Raw genomic sequence first — 15,543 nt, forward strand, 5'->3', positions numbered from 1 at the left:
TAGCAGTAGTGTAAAAGAGGGGTTGGCGGGTGGGACACAATGCAAATAGCCCGGTTAGTCATTTGATTACCTGTTCAGGAGTCTTATGGCTTGGAGGTAAAAACGGTTGAGAAGCCTTTTTGTCCTAGACTTGGCACTCCTGTACCGCTTGTCATGCGGTAGTAGAGAGAACAGTCTATGACTGGGGTGGCTGGGGTCTTTGACAATTTTTAGGGCCTTCCTCTGACACCGCCTGGTGTAGAGGTCCTGGATGGCAGGCAGCTTAGCCCCAGTGATGTACTGCGCCGTACGCACTACCCTCTGTAGTGCCTTGCGGTCAGAGGCCGAGCAATTTCCATACCAGGCAGGTTGTGTCGACTTCAGAAGACAGAGAGAGCATGGCCCTATTTTCATTGACAGGACCTTAGTGGAGAAGGTGAAAAGCTTCAAGTTCCTCTGCGTACACATAAATGACAATCTGAAATGGTCCACCCACACAGACAGTGTGGTGAAGAAGGCGCAACAAGGGAGAATTGAGAGCATCCTGTCGGGCTGCATCACTGCCTGGTATGGCAACTGCACCGTCCGCAACCGCAGGGCTCTCCAGAGGGTGGTGCGGTCTGTCCAACGCATCACCGGGGGCAGACTGCCTTCCTTCCAGGACACCTACAGCACCCGATGTCACAGGAAGGCCAAAAAGATCATCAAGGACATCAACCACCTGAGCTACGGCCTGTTCACCCCGCTCTCATCCAGAAGGCGAGGTCAGTACAGGTACATCAAAGCTGGGACCGAGAGACTGAAAAACAGCTTCTATCTCAAGGCCATCAGACTATTAAATAGCCATCACTAGCCGGCTATCACCTGCTTACTCAACCCGGCACCTTTGAGGCTGCTGCCCTATCTGCATAGACATGGAATGACTGGTCACTTTTAATGGAGCACTAGTCACTGTAATAATGTTTACATACTGTTTTACTCATTTCATATACTGTACTATATTTTAGTCAATGTCAGTCAGACATTGCGCATCCTAATATTTATATACTTCTTAATTCCATTCTTTTACATTTAGATTAGTGTGTATTGTTGTGAATTGTTTGATACTACTGCATTGTTGAAGCTATGAACACAAGAATGTCGCTACACCCGCAATATCATCTGCTAAATATGTGTATGTGACCAATAAAATTGGAATTGATCCCTAGCTTTTTTTTTTTTTTTTTGTATTCTAGGGAGTCTCGTGAGTAAACTGGACCATGGTTTTATGGATACACAATCAATTGTTTTTCCTGTACAGTGAAATTTGTTTGTGCAACATAACAAAAATAAAGACTTTTCTTAAACATCACATCTGTAAATTAAGAATAATTATACAATCAGAATAATTTCTTATTTCTTAATTGTATATTTTTTGTCAGTAGGCTAATGTACCTAACCTTCATGTACTTAAGCTTACTTACTTAAGTTTCCGTTTCTCAATGTGGCCCAGCGTCATCCAGGTTTAGCTGGGGTAGGCTGTCATTGTAATTATTTATTTATTTAATATATATATATATAATTTAACTAGGCAAGTTAGTAAAGAACAAATTCTTAATTAGAATGACGGCCTACCCCAGCTAAACCTGGATGACGCTGGGCAAATTGTGCACTGCCCTATGGGACTCCCAAACACGGCCGGATGTGATACAGTCTGGATTTGAACCAGGGACTGTAGTGACACCTCTGGCACAGAGATGCAGTGCCTTAGACCGCTGCACCACTCAGGGAGCACTTATTATATTCTTTATCTTATATGAAGTAGAAATGCTCAAACATTTCCCTGATTTGGTTATACTTTTTGAACCACATTTTTATATTACGCACTATGCGAAGCTGCCAAAAAGATTGATATCGTATCATACACATAGCGTTTTACCTCGGACTTGTATTTTGAAGGCAAAATCTGAAAACGGGAAGTCATGTGGATAGATGCTTCTACAGGTTTCTTCTGTGAAGCGAATGTTAGTGCAATCTGTGATCCTTGGGACCTCCCTACTCTAAACCCATATACCCTAACTATAACCATAACCTAACCCTACCATTTTAAATGTCAATTTCCCAAGGATTCCAGATTGCACCAACCGTGATGCTAATAATACATATATATGCCTTGTATTCAAAGTTTGTAGTTACCACATCCGGGTCTTTTGCGTCCTTAGTTACCATTCGGAAAGAGAAACATCACCACCCCTGCCTACACAGCTATCAGGTATCTAGGCTATATTTATAATTTAACGAAAAATACAATAGAACATTTGATTTATTTACCTATATACTCATTGCAAAATGCTCTAGTCTAATATTGGGTTACGTTAACGTTACCAGAGCACCCATGGATATTACGAGAGGCAGTTTAGATGATATCTCCCGCCCGGCATCCAACGAGCGTTCTCGCCCGGGTAGCCGTGTATCAACTGTGTCACTGCCTGACGTCGGGAGAGTTTTTCATCCCAGCCCGACGTCCCTGGTGGTCCTTAGCGATGATGCCCCCAACAATAAGCAGGTAATGTGCTTGCATGCACACTTTGTGCGTGTAGAACAAGATGACCTGACATATGCTCCTCAAGAAGTAAAGGGTCAAGTCAAGAAAACACATTTGGAATAATGTGTCAAGAAGGGGACACAGTTTGAACCTGATAGTATCTGGTTAATGTTTCACAATTTCCTTTGGGTGGTGGGCCATTCTTGATACACACAGGAAACTGTTGTGGTGAAAAACCCAGCATCATTGCAGTTCTTGACACAAACCTACCATACCCGGTTCAAAGGCACTTAAAGTTTTTGTCTTGCCCATTCACCCTCTGAATGACACATACACAATTCATGTCTCAAAGGTTAAAGAACGATTTTCAAGCCATCTCCTCCCCTTCAGCTACACTGATTGTAAGTCGATGTAACAAGTGACATCAATAAGGCATCACACTGTAGCTTTCACCTGGATTCACCTGGTCAGCCTATGTCATGGAAATAGCAGGCATTCTTAATGTTTTGTATACTCATTGTATAAAAGCACCACCATATTTGGTTCTGTTAGCAAACTGTCCAGGTTGGAGCTTTGTACCTGAAGGTCCCATGTAGAGGCTGTGTTGTGTGGTTGCTGTGCATGTTTGTTCAAGAACCATTTGAGGACCTTAGAATAATTTGGTGTGGTGGAGTTTCTTACACTTTTGTACTGTGTTTGGAGGCTTTGATGATGGCTTTTGGGTCTGGGTAGACAAAATATCCACAGGAAAGAATTATTAAACCGACTTCAACACACAAGTCTCACTGTGTGGTGAATATTTGTTTGCTCGAGACCTAAGACACATGCATGTAATTCATGCATATTAACTGAAGTCTTGCAGCTGTTTTACATGGTTTTGCGCATGTGACAGAAATTTAAACAGCAGTACTTTAAATAATACTTTCCTATGGATATTTTGGCAAAAATGTTGACCCACTGAAGGACCAACCGCACACAGACAACCGATAGAGTAAGTTCAAATGTAACCTCATCCCCAGGCTATTGCGCATATAAGCCTGTGACCATAGAAGTCTATGGAAGTGACCTACTGAGTAAATTATTTGAATCAGAACATTTTTTGTGAATCACACAGCTAGCTGTGTGTTGTGGGAGATGATTAAGCCAAAGCCAATTTGTCCAGGTCTTTCTGTTTTGGCAAACAAAGGCCAAGCTTGATGCGTTGGTCCACCAGACATTTGGGTGGAAGTGTCTGGGAACGACATTAGTTCAAATGTAATTTGATTCAACATTCTGGCTTGTAAGGAAACTTTCTGTCACGGCCTCACCAAAACCGCCACCGCGGAGTTATGCCCACCCAGACCCTCCCATATAGGCGAGTCCGCACCTTTGGGGGGGGGGGGTACTGTCACGCCCCGCCCTGAGTTTGCTTTGTTGTCTTTATTATTTTGGTTAGGTCAGGGTGTGACAAGGGTGATATATGTGTTTTTGTATTGTCTATGGGTTTTTGTAAGTCTATGGGTTTTCACTAGTCTAGGTTTTTATATGTCTATGGTTGCCTAGATTGGTTCCCAATTAGAGGCAGCTGTTTAGCGTTGTCTCTGATTGGGAACCATATTTAGGCAGCCATATTCCTTGGGTTATTTCGTGAGTTTTTGTCTATGTGTTAGTTGCCTGTGTCTGCACTTATCATATATAGCTTCACGTTTGTTTAACCCTAACCCCTAACCTAACCCTTTGTTCTTCGTCTTATTAAAGAAGATTTATTCATCTCACGCTGCGCCTTGCTCTCCTCCATACATCGAACGTGACACTTTCCAAGTTTTTGCAGTGCTCTGTTTGACTGTATACCAATAATTGGTATCACAGTCTGATTTATTACATTTTAGTCGATGCTTTTATCCAGAGCCTCTTACAGGAGCAATTAGGGTTATAAATGTCTTGCTCAAGGGCACAATCCCTGCTCAGGGATTCGTATCAGCGAACTTTCAGTTACTGGCCCAATGCTCTTAACCGCTAGGCTACCTGCTGCTCTTATTATTAGGCAAGGGTTGAGCAGTGTAACCTATATTCAACCAGTAGAAAATGAATGGTGGCAGAAGGTGGTTAACTAACTCTATGTAAACTTTGATAACTTTCTGAACTATACAGAAATAGTAAGAGCATCTTGGTGTGTTCTCTTAAATTGTCTTTTTGTCTTTTACTGTTACCCAGTCCTTACAAGGCAAGTCAACCCTAACCTTTATCCTAAACGTTGCTTTAAATATACTACCATTCAAAAGTTGAGAGAATGCCAAGAGTGTGCAAAGCTGTCATCAAGGCAAAGGGTGGCTACTTTGAAGAAACTCAAATATTACATATTTTGATTTGTTTAACACTTTTTGCTTACTACATGGTTCCATATGTGTTATTTCATAGTTTTGATGCCTTCACCATTATTCTACAATGTAGAAATATAGTAAAAATAAAGAAAAACCCTTGAATGAGTAGGTGTGTCCAAACTTTTGACTGGTACTGTATATATATCTGCCTCTAGTAAGGTTTCTTATTGTAACATATTGCTGGTTATTTCTTGATCCGTGCCTGTTTGGCAACACTTTTCCCACCTCCGAAGGTACAGTATATCCATAATCGGTAGACTTTTCTGATTTGAAAAGTCGTCATTTGCATCACCAAGGTGTGCCCAAGAAAGATTTAAATAATATTGAGTAGTTATTTATGATGCAAGGTGATTTGTAGATTAGTCAGTTTCGACTCGCCTTTAAAGCCGGCTGCAATGTTGAAAGTGCAAAAGCGAAATTCATGGGAAACTATGCCTCCGCTTCTTGTCTGGAAAGCCCTTAAGACGGAATGTTAATGTTAAAATAACTATACTGTTTTTAACTGTAAACATGACTGCCTCTTGACTTTCCCCATCAATGGGCCTAGAACCTGTGGTTTGAATAGATGTTACAATTACTTTCCTAGGATCACAGCAACTCACATGAAAACCTCAGGTCTCCAGATGAAAGTCTTCCTGAGAAAGGTAGGCATAAGTTCATATCACTATGACATTTTAGGAAGTAGAATAGTGAAAAGAAAATGGATGAACATATTTGTATGCATGCATTTCTTTGAATGGATTTCCAGAACACTCCAATGGAGATGTATCTGATGAGGAGAACGAAGATCCAGAACTCCAGAAGGCCATCAAGAAAATGAAAATACTTGACAAAATCTTGGCTTCAAGGATCTCAAATGAAAAAGAGGTCAAGAGAAAAGGAAAGGAGCTCCATCAGAAACTATGGCAGGAACTATTGGTAAGCACAGGGATACGCAGAATACACACATTAAATTACATTTTAAGAATGTCTATATGTTAAAGGATGTTTCCTACCTATTTCTGTGCAGCAGATAAAGCCCAACAGATCTTCAGAATGGGCAGATGAAGCAGAAAATACAAGGATGTTTTTGTCCCTGGCTCCTTCCAGTAGTAAGTGAAATATTAAACAGTAATTCCAGAACGCAGATCAGTGTGGATACTGTTTACAATGCACATTAACTGGAGCTTTGAGGACAATGTACTCATGCCAAATTACTATTCCAAGATATACAGTATAAATCACGTTTTGTTTTGTTTATCACCATTTTTGATCAGCTTTTTTTTGTATGGGATATGTCACAGCAAATTGATAACGTTATTTAGATTCAGTCTCAGAATTTGTATATGGTAATTTACTATTAATATACAGGCTAAGTGTAATAATCCATTTTCATTTTCCATAGCTCACGGATCCAGTGAAGAATTGGACTTTGCTCCTGTGTTTGGGACTCAAGTGCCTGACAAAGAGTATGAAAGACACAACAGACAAGTGGAGGAAAGTGAGTTTGTTTAAATATGCTGGAACACAATTTTACATTTTACATCATAAAGTTGCTCATATATCTGTATGTAGGCCAATGTACACTGTAACTAGTCCTGTAACTCATGCTGCCAAACATACCCTCGTAAAACTGACCATCCTACCGATCCTCGACTTTGGTGATGTCATCTATAAAATAGCCTCCAACACTCTACTACTGGTTGAATATAGCTACTCTACTCTGCTAGGTAAAGCCCCGCCTTATCTCAGCTCACCGGTCACCATAGCAGCACCCACTCGTAGCACGCGCTCCAGCAGGTATATCTCACTGGTCACCCCCAAAGCCAATTCCTCCTTTGGTCGTCTTTCCTTCCAGTTCTCTGCTGCCAATGACTGGAACAAACTGCAAAAATCTTTGAAGTTGGAGACTATCTCCCTCACTAGCTTTAAGCACCAGCTTTCAGAGCTGCTCACAGATCACTGCACCTGTACATAGCCCATCTATCTACCTACCTCATCCCCATACAGTATTTATTTATTTATCTTGCTCCTTTTTGCACCCCAGTATCTCAACTTGCACATTCATCTTCTGCACATCTAAAATTCCAGTGTTTAATTGCTATATTGTAATTACTTTGTCACCATGGCCTATTTATTGCCTTAACTCCCTTATCTTACCTCATTTCCACTCACTGTATATAGACTTTTGTTTTTCTTTTGTTCTACTGAATTATTGACTATGTTTTGTTTATTCCATGTATAACTCTGTTGTTGTATGTGTTGAAATGCTATGCTTTATCTTGGCCAGGTCGCAGTTGCAAATGAGAACTTGTTCTCAATTAGCCTATCTGGTTAAATAAAGGGGATAAAAAAATTAAAAAGTAACAACGTTAGGACTATATTGCAATGTAGTTTTATTATTCTACGCTAGATGGCAGTATAACCCTAGGAAACAATGCAACTATTTTGTGGTTTCACTGTGTATTCAGTTTTCTTGGTGCTTTCATTCCTGAAAACACCGCATAGGCTACATCTTTCCCTCCAAACTATCCATGAACAACTTTTCCCATCTTTTGAATTTGCTGTTTGCTGGATGACATGTCACTCAGTCATAGTTTGAGAGCCATGAACATTGTGGAGTGGGCCCTTTTCAATTGCATGTATTTCAGTGGTCCAGAAACATTAATTGATGTTTCAGTGGTCCAGAAACTTTAATTGATACATGGTCATTTGGAATACTTCCTTAGATTGTTGACAATGTCTCTCCAAAGCGTCTCAGGATGATATTAGACAGAGCCTTCTAATGGTTCTTAAACTCCTAAGTTTACACATTTACCTGCTGGAATCCAAAAATGCATGAACAGCTCCCAGCAGTGGAGGATCCTCAGAGGAGGAAGGGGAGGACCATCCTCAGTAAATTTAATAAAAATAGAAATAGTGAAACATTTAAAAAGTAATCAATTTTAGATAAAACTATACTAAATACAGTGCATTCGCAAAGAATTCAGACTCCTTGACTTTTTCCACATTTTGTTACGTTACAGCCTTATTCTAAAATTGATAAATTGTTTATTTCTCCTCGTAAACCTACACAAAATACCCCATAATGACAAAGCAAAAACAGGTTTTTAGAAATGTTTTCAAATGTATTAATAATAAACAAATATCATATTTACATAAGTATTCAGACCCTTTACTGACTACTTTGTTGAAGCACCTTTGGCAGCGATTACAGCCTCAAGTCTTCTTGGGTATGAAGCTATAAGCTTGGCACACCTGTATTTGGGGATTTTCTCCCATTCTTCTCTGCAGATCTTCTCAAGCTTTGTCAGGTTGGATGGGGAGCGTCACTGCACAGCTCTTTTCAGGTCTCTCCAGAGATGCTCGATTGGGTTCAGGGCTCTGGCAGGGCCACTCAAGGACATTCAGAGACTTGTCCCGAAGCCACTCCTGCGTTGTCTTGGCTGTGCGCTTAGTGTCGTTGTCCTGTTGGAAGGTGAACCTTTGTCCCAGTCTGAGGTCCTGAGCGCTCTGGAGCAGGTTTTCAACAAGGATCTCTCTGTACTTTATTCCGTTCATCTTTCCCTCAATCCTGACTAGTCTCCCAGTCCCTGCCACTGAAAAACATCCCCACAGAATGATGCTGCCACCACCATGCTTCACCGTAGGTATGGTGCCAGATTTCCTCCAGATGTGACGCTTGGCATCCAGGCCAAAGAGTTCAATCTTGGTTTCATCAGACCAGAGAATCTTGTTTCTCATGGTCAGAGTCCTTTAGGGGCCTTTTGGCAAACTCCAAGTCGAGGCCACTGTGTTCTTGGGGACCTTCAATGCTGCAGAAATATTTTGGTACCCTTACCCAGATCTGTGCCTCGACACAATCAGGTCTCGGAGTTCTATGAACAATTCCTTCGACTCATGGCTTGGTTTTTGCTCTAACATGCACTGTCAACTGTGGGACCTTATATATATATATATATACACAGGTGTGTCCCTTTCCAAATCCTGTCCAATCAATTGAATTTTCCCCAGGTGGACTCCAATCAAGTTGTAGAAACATCTCAAGGATGATCAATTGAAACAGGATGCATCTGAGCTCAATTTTCGAGTCTTGGCTTGGATTGTTTTTTTCACCTGGCCATATACAGCTGATGTGTATTGACGTCTGCCAGCGAAGGGAAAAGGTGAGAGAAGGAGAGCTCATAGATGCGAGAAGGAATACAACCTGGCTGCTATGAAAGTGAACTGTGTTTACGTGTGGTCAGGGGTCTATTCATTCCGCCGATTCTGTTAAAAAAACCATTTCTAAAACGGAAGCAAATGGAACGAAACGGGGATAAACATACTTGAATTTGTCCACCCTAGATCAGCTAGATGCAGGCAAAATGTTCTCTCGACCTGTGTGCATCCACATTGTAAACATTCATTCATAGGCTAGGTTGTAGCAACCTCATGATGGGTATATGGAACATTTGAGTATCATTCATGTAGTAGCCTATCAATGTTACATTGAACTGGGTGAATGGAATATGAATGACAGTCATCCGATATGCTGTAATAGAAATAAGGCCATGCTCATGAAAAAAAAAAACATCCTCCTGTACCAACCGCCACATGTACCAACCGCCACTGACTCCCACACAGGTGAAAAGGACCTCAACACCACAGCAGCAGACTTGGCTGAAGTGTGTCACGAAGAGAGGGCAGACGAGTCAGAAGGCAGCCAGAGTGGGGTTCCCAGGGGCAAAAATAAACAAGACTTTGTAAAGAAAAATATTGAGGTATGTCAAAGTTCATGTTGGGCAAAGTGCATGACTTTGGAGTCTCACATTACTCATGTTATGTTTTTTCAATGGGAAATTAATATAGTTCTTCAACTCAAAGACTCAGGGGACTGATTTGAAAGTAACTACAATCTGATCTGATCAATGATTGTTGTCACTACTTTGTCAAACATGACAGTTGGCGAGTGGTGCTGGAGGCCCAGTGCAGATGACACAGGAGGAGAAGTATCGTCTCGAGGAGCTCCTCAGAGACATGGAGGAAGGGGACAATGCTGGGAAGGCAGGCTGTGAGGTAGGCCAAAATACAGCCCTGATGGTGAGCATGTGGTGTAGGAGGACTCATGTTTTCAAGTGTCTAAATGTGGCAAACAGAGTTCATCTAGACTGCACCATTTGTCTCTCTCGCATAGCACTTGGTCTACACACAAACATTTCACTTATTATGTTTAGGGTAGTAGTAGCCAGTAATCACTCGTTATCATGGTGTGAATAGTTTGTCATGTATTGAGCAACGTCTTTCAAGCACTGTGTTACTCACACAGCTGTTATGGTTGTTGATATGGCCATTACTCATGAGAACTCAGAGAAACTGTTTAAATGATCTACCGTTTTGAAGTCATTTGCTAATCAAATCGAAGTGGCCTAACTAAACTGCCCTAAACGCTGACCTACTTTACAATTACAGCATATGTTGTAATATACACTACCGTTCAAACGTTTGGGGTCACTTAGAAATGTCCTTGTTTTTGAAAGAAAATCACAAAAAAAATGTCCATTACAACAACGAAATATTTATCAGAAATACAGTGTAGACATTGTTAATGTTGTAAATGACTATTGCAGCTGGAATATTTTATGGAATATCTACATAGGTGTACAGAGGCCCATTATCAGCAACCATCACTCCTGTGCTCCAATGGCATGTTGTGTTCGCTAATCCAAGTTGATCACTGGCAGCTTCATGAAATAGTACCCGCAAAACATCAACAGTGAAGAGGCGTCTCCTGGATTCTGGCCTTCTAGGCAGAGTTGCAAAGAAAAAGCAATATCTCAGACTGGCCAATAAAAAGAAAAGATTAAGATGGGCAAAAGAACACAGACACTGGACAGAGGAACTCTGCCTAGAAGGCCAGCATCCCGGAGTCGCCTCTTCACTGTTGACGTTGAGACTGTTGTTTTGCGGGTACTATGTTTAGCTGGGTAGCTGCCAGTTGAGGACTTGAGGCTTCTGTTTCTCAAACTAGACACTCAAATGTACTTGTCATCTTGCTCAGTTGTGCACCGGGGCCTCCCACTCCTTTTTCTATTCTGGTTAGGGCCAGTTTGCGCTGTTCTGTGCATGGAGTAGTACACAGCATTGTACGAGATCTTCAGTTTCTTGGCAATTTCTCGCATGGATTAGCCTTCATGGAATAGACTGACGAGTTTCAGAAGAAAGTCCTTTGTTTCTGGCCATTTTGAGCCTGTAATCGAACCCACAAATGCTGATGCTCCAGATACTCAACTAGTCTAAAGAAGGCCAGTTTTATTGCTTCTTTAATCAGAACAACAGTTTTCAGCTGTGCTAACATAATTGCAAAATCGTTTACTAATGATCAATTACTTTTAAAGTGATAAACTGGGATTACCTAACACAACGTGCCAGTGTAACACAGGAGTGATGGTTGCTGACAATGGGCCTCTGTACGCCTATGTAGATATTCCATAAAAAATCTGCCGTTTCCAGCTACAATAGTCATTTACAACCTTCTAACAATGTCTACACTGTATTTCTGATCAATTTGATGTTATTTTAATGGTCAAAAAAAAGTTTTTTTCAAAAACAAGGACACTTCTAAGTGACCCCAAACCTTTGAACAGTAGTGTAGTTTAGATTTGGGCAAATCCACGGTAACAGAGTGATGCTGAGACTCAGAATTTTCACTTTAAAATGTATGTCAAACTAAGCACAATGGTTGCAAAGTTAAACAAGCCAAAGGTGAAATATCTGAGTCTCTGCATGACTCTGTTACTGTTGAAAGGCCCATATGCACGTTTTGAAACAATGACTACTTGGCAGCAACGGTAGCTGATTTTGACTCCCCATAGTCGTTATTTACCAGATGTCATGTGCCATGCAAAGGTCACAGGGATTGGCACATCGTCTGCATATTAGACAGCAATCTTATTTAGGATTATGGTTTATTGGTATGTGCAGAAAATCTGTACTTATGCAGTGCCAGGTGCATTTGAATAGCCACCTGTATTCCTATGTTTAATATAATTTGTGAGAGTGTTTGCCACCTGGAGCAGACAGTTTTCTGTTCTGCAGCCACCCACTGACCCACACCCTGTAAACTTCAAATGTTTGATTTTTAGGTGCAATTTTCCCCTAATGGCTTAGCTGGCAGCTGTGGCTGCGAAGCCTGAATTTTGAGGTCAGTTATGATGAACCTTGCCCGTCTGATGAGAGGACCTAGACTAGCACTTCTCTCACATACGGTACCATTTAGTCTGACCCGGACTGCCATGCATCTCTGGAACATCTTGCCAACGTTTTGAAGTCTGGCTGCTGTATTTATGATGGTTTCCTTTACTTTTTAGAACAATACTGCTGTAATTACGTGGCGGATATCAAACCGAGAGGAGCATACATATAGATGCTGGGGTCTTTTATTGGTTAGAATTGGACTTCCTGTTATTGCGTGGGGTGCTGTTATGAATGGCTGTTGAATAGGGAGCACGTATTTCATGTTGATAGTCAGGAATCCACAGTGACCATGCGGGCAAGTGCACCCAGACAGGGAACTTGGCAGGGCCAAGTAGGACTCATAATCAGTTACAGGCCATAGCGCTGCGCCTGTGTCTCTCCTCCTGAAACACTTTCATGATGGCCTTGCCGCCATTACTAGTACGATCCTCAACTGCATATTGTACTAGAAACCTGGCGTGATAAACATGGCATCACACTGAGTGCTCTTTGAAAGGCTGCCTTTCCATAAACACAGGAAGACTTCTCTCTTTCGAAAGTGAATCGCTTAGGTGTACCTCAGGTCCCACTGTGTTTTCCGTGTAGGACAGGACACAATCTTCCTCAGATTTGGCTGTAGTTTTTCCTTAAATTAATCTTACAGATCATAGGTACAGTAATACAGTATATAGGCCTTTTGATACAGGGTGTTGAAGAACAACTCTGTGCGTCATTCTCTATGCCTCAACAATATAAATAAATGAATAATGTGTCCAGGACCCTGGATAGCTCTGTTTTATCATGTCTCCTCCTAGATCAATCCTGTTGTGCTGCACATCCAGTAGCTGACTGATTTGTCTGTTAATGTGTCAATTTGTGCTCCTAGAAATTAGACGGTCCTCTTTTTACATTCACATTCTATCATTCTACTGTATTCACATTCGATTGGTCGACTATATTACTGCATCTTTTTATCACAAAGTAATCTCCCACAAAAAACAACTGTAACTGGGCATATAACTAATGGGTTATAATGTTATTCAGATGGGTCATTTTGAAGTCTTTGGTTTGTGCTAGTTGGTAGTGGAAGCTTTATGGCTATGTTTGTTGATAAAATATTCTCCTGTTCACTCATCTTCATGCACTGAGATCATAGCGTAAAAGGGTTTGGCTCTCTCTGTGGAGCCGCTACTGAGATCTCTGAGCTTAGCAGTAGGGCTGCTGGACAAGTCTTAGCTCATTACTGGGCCCAAAATGAGCTCACCATCCACCTGCTGTTTCATATGATATAATGTAAGCCTTACGAGACAGTCACTCATTGTGAGGCAGAGGCAATTGTTAAATATTTGGCATTTTGGAGAGTTCTTGGCAAGACCCATGGAGCAGTGACCAATAGTCTGTCTTCTCTCCAAAAGCGAATTCCGGGTGCAAGAAGAGTTGTATTTAGAGTACCTATTGTAAATAGTGTGTAATTTGTGACAGTAGTTTGGATGGGAGGTCAAATAGTCCAATTTTATATTTGAATAATAACCTGAGGGTAGATTTAATTTGGACATGGCTTCGGTTCAGTTTTGAAGATATAGGGTTTGCCAAGTATTTCTGACAGAATTCTCAGTTGGGAGTCTGTTTTTTGGGCTCAACCTTTTTTCTTTTGCTGTTATTTGGGGGACATTTTTGTGCTCTTGCTACTTGGAGGGAGGGACCGCTTGTCATATACTACAGCCTATATGTTGTCTTCTTCCTAGGGAGACATGTGGGCCGCTCCAGTGCAAGCGGGTGAGGGTTACACCCCCGAACCAACAGAACGAGACCAGCTAATTCACATTGACTCCAGACTGCAGCTTCTCCTTCCTGTTGAAGACTTCCTGTCTGTGCGAAGCCCCTACCCTGACCACAGTCTGCCCCAGGCCCAGGTATGTACTGTACAGCCCAAATGTCTACTGCCTAATAGGTCTGGGTTCACAAAGGTGCCATTAACTACTCAAAACACCATCTCTACTTGCAAAGAGCCAAGGTCATTAAGACTCATAACATGGTCAACACAGTGGGACATCAACTACAGACTCTTGTAAAAGCTTTGTTCATTGAACCTCAGGCAGACCCACTTTCATAAAATGGGAAAATTTGTGATTTTGTGTTGTTAGTTTGCACCCTAACTTTAGTACTCTCATGTTGAGTCATATTTCCCCAACACCCATGCTAAATGTAACATAGTTTACCCCTTGTAAATTGTTTTAAAAAAACAACAACAAAAAAACAACAACATCAGCAAATTTAGGCTACTTTTAAGTTACTGCTTGACTGAGCTGGAGAATTGCCCAATAAATATTCATTCACTTTTCATATGTCGCATGCGCAAATCTATCTGGCTCTTACCCATGCTAATGCAGTTCAGCAAAGTATATGCAAATCTAAAAAAATCTGGGTTTGAGGCAAAGGATGATGGGAACGATTTCCCTTCATAGAACTACCACAATGGAAGAGGAACATTGTGTCCATTGATTCACATGAGGATTCCAACATCTCCTTGTGTGCTGTTTGAACGTACTGTTCTGGAGTAGCATGGTCATTTATCTGCTCATTAAAAAAACCTATGTGCTACTTGAAAGTCAACTCTCAACTGTTTACCATTTCATCACTGAATATATCATTTATCTTAGATTTTAATTTCAATGGCAGAATAATAAGGGGAATTCATTCAGCTTCTACATTAGGAAAGCAGAAGATGTACTTTTTCTTCAGGTTAGGTAGATGAGACTGAGCCTGTTGAGGAGCCTAGATAAGACTTGGTAAGGCATGACTCCTGTGGCTCTCCTCGTTTACTGGGTCTTTGCAGAAGAGGAATCAACACAATAAAAGACAACAATAGTCATAATCAGTATTGATACCTCTTCGGTAAAGACCATTTTTGAGGACATTTAAGTTCATTGTATTGGCACCAGATTATCTTTTGTCCTCACTTTAGTGACTTCTCCCAGACATGAGCTCACACAGAATTATCTCAGAACCTTATTGCTAAATTCACTAGGCCAGATGGCATCCTCATCAGTGTCTTCTGTTGAGGCCGTGTTCCTGGGGAAGATGTTTTTGAAGTCATAAAATGTTTTAGGGTAAGAATTTTGAGCATCTAGGGTATCATTTAATTCTGTCACTGATTGGATCACAGCTTGGAAAAAGAATGGCCATGGAATCCCAGCTTTTCAATGTCAAGTTCACGTTGTATTTCGTAATGTCCTGAGTATTTATTGTGCTGGAGAGGAGTAGATGAATCTCTGCCTGTCCGATTTGACTTTTTCTCATGCTCCCACCAGAGGCCTAGATCTTTTCAAACATTCAATGAATATTAGTTACAGAATGTGACACTGAAGGGACCATACAAAGTTTGATTTCGAAAGGTAAAAATAATATATCCAGTGCGATGTTGCAAGCGGCTGTGCCCATAAAATAGTTTTTAGCAGTTTGATTGCCATGTCTGAGGGGGCAGGG

The 15,543-nt window shown here is 41.2% G+C and overlaps 1 protein-coding gene across 1 annotated transcript in view; it reads left to right on the forward strand.

Annotated features, from left to right (window-relative positions):
* Window positions 1-1,986: 1,986 nt before the first annotated feature.
* The window catches only part of fsip1 (fibrous sheath interacting protein 1), a 62,814-nt gene continuing 49,257 nt past the window's right edge, over window positions 1,987-15,543 (forward strand). The window contains exons 1-9 of the mRNA XM_024430703.2: window positions 1,987-2,230; window positions 2,347-2,524; window positions 5,450-5,507; window positions 5,612-5,781; window positions 5,873-5,954; window positions 6,248-6,343; window positions 9,469-9,605; window positions 9,787-9,900; window positions 13,803-13,970. Of these exons, the coding sequence (XP_024286471.1) occupies window positions 2,354-2,524; window positions 5,450-5,507; window positions 5,612-5,781; window positions 5,873-5,954; window positions 6,248-6,343; window positions 9,469-9,605; window positions 9,787-9,900; window positions 13,803-13,970 (996 nt within the window). The 5' untranslated portion in view covers window positions 1,987-2,230; window positions 2,347-2,353. The remainder of the gene's footprint in view (window positions 2,231-2,346; window positions 2,525-5,449; window positions 5,508-5,611; window positions 5,782-5,872; window positions 5,955-6,247; window positions 6,344-9,468; window positions 9,606-9,786; window positions 9,901-13,802; window positions 13,971-15,543) is intronic.

This window comes from Oncorhynchus tshawytscha, linkage group LG08, assembly GCF_018296145.1.
Source record: "Oncorhynchus tshawytscha isolate Ot180627B linkage group LG08, Otsh_v2.0, whole genome shotgun sequence".
Taxonomy (NCBI): domain Eukaryota; kingdom Metazoa; phylum Chordata; class Actinopteri; order Salmoniformes; family Salmonidae; genus Oncorhynchus; species Oncorhynchus tshawytscha.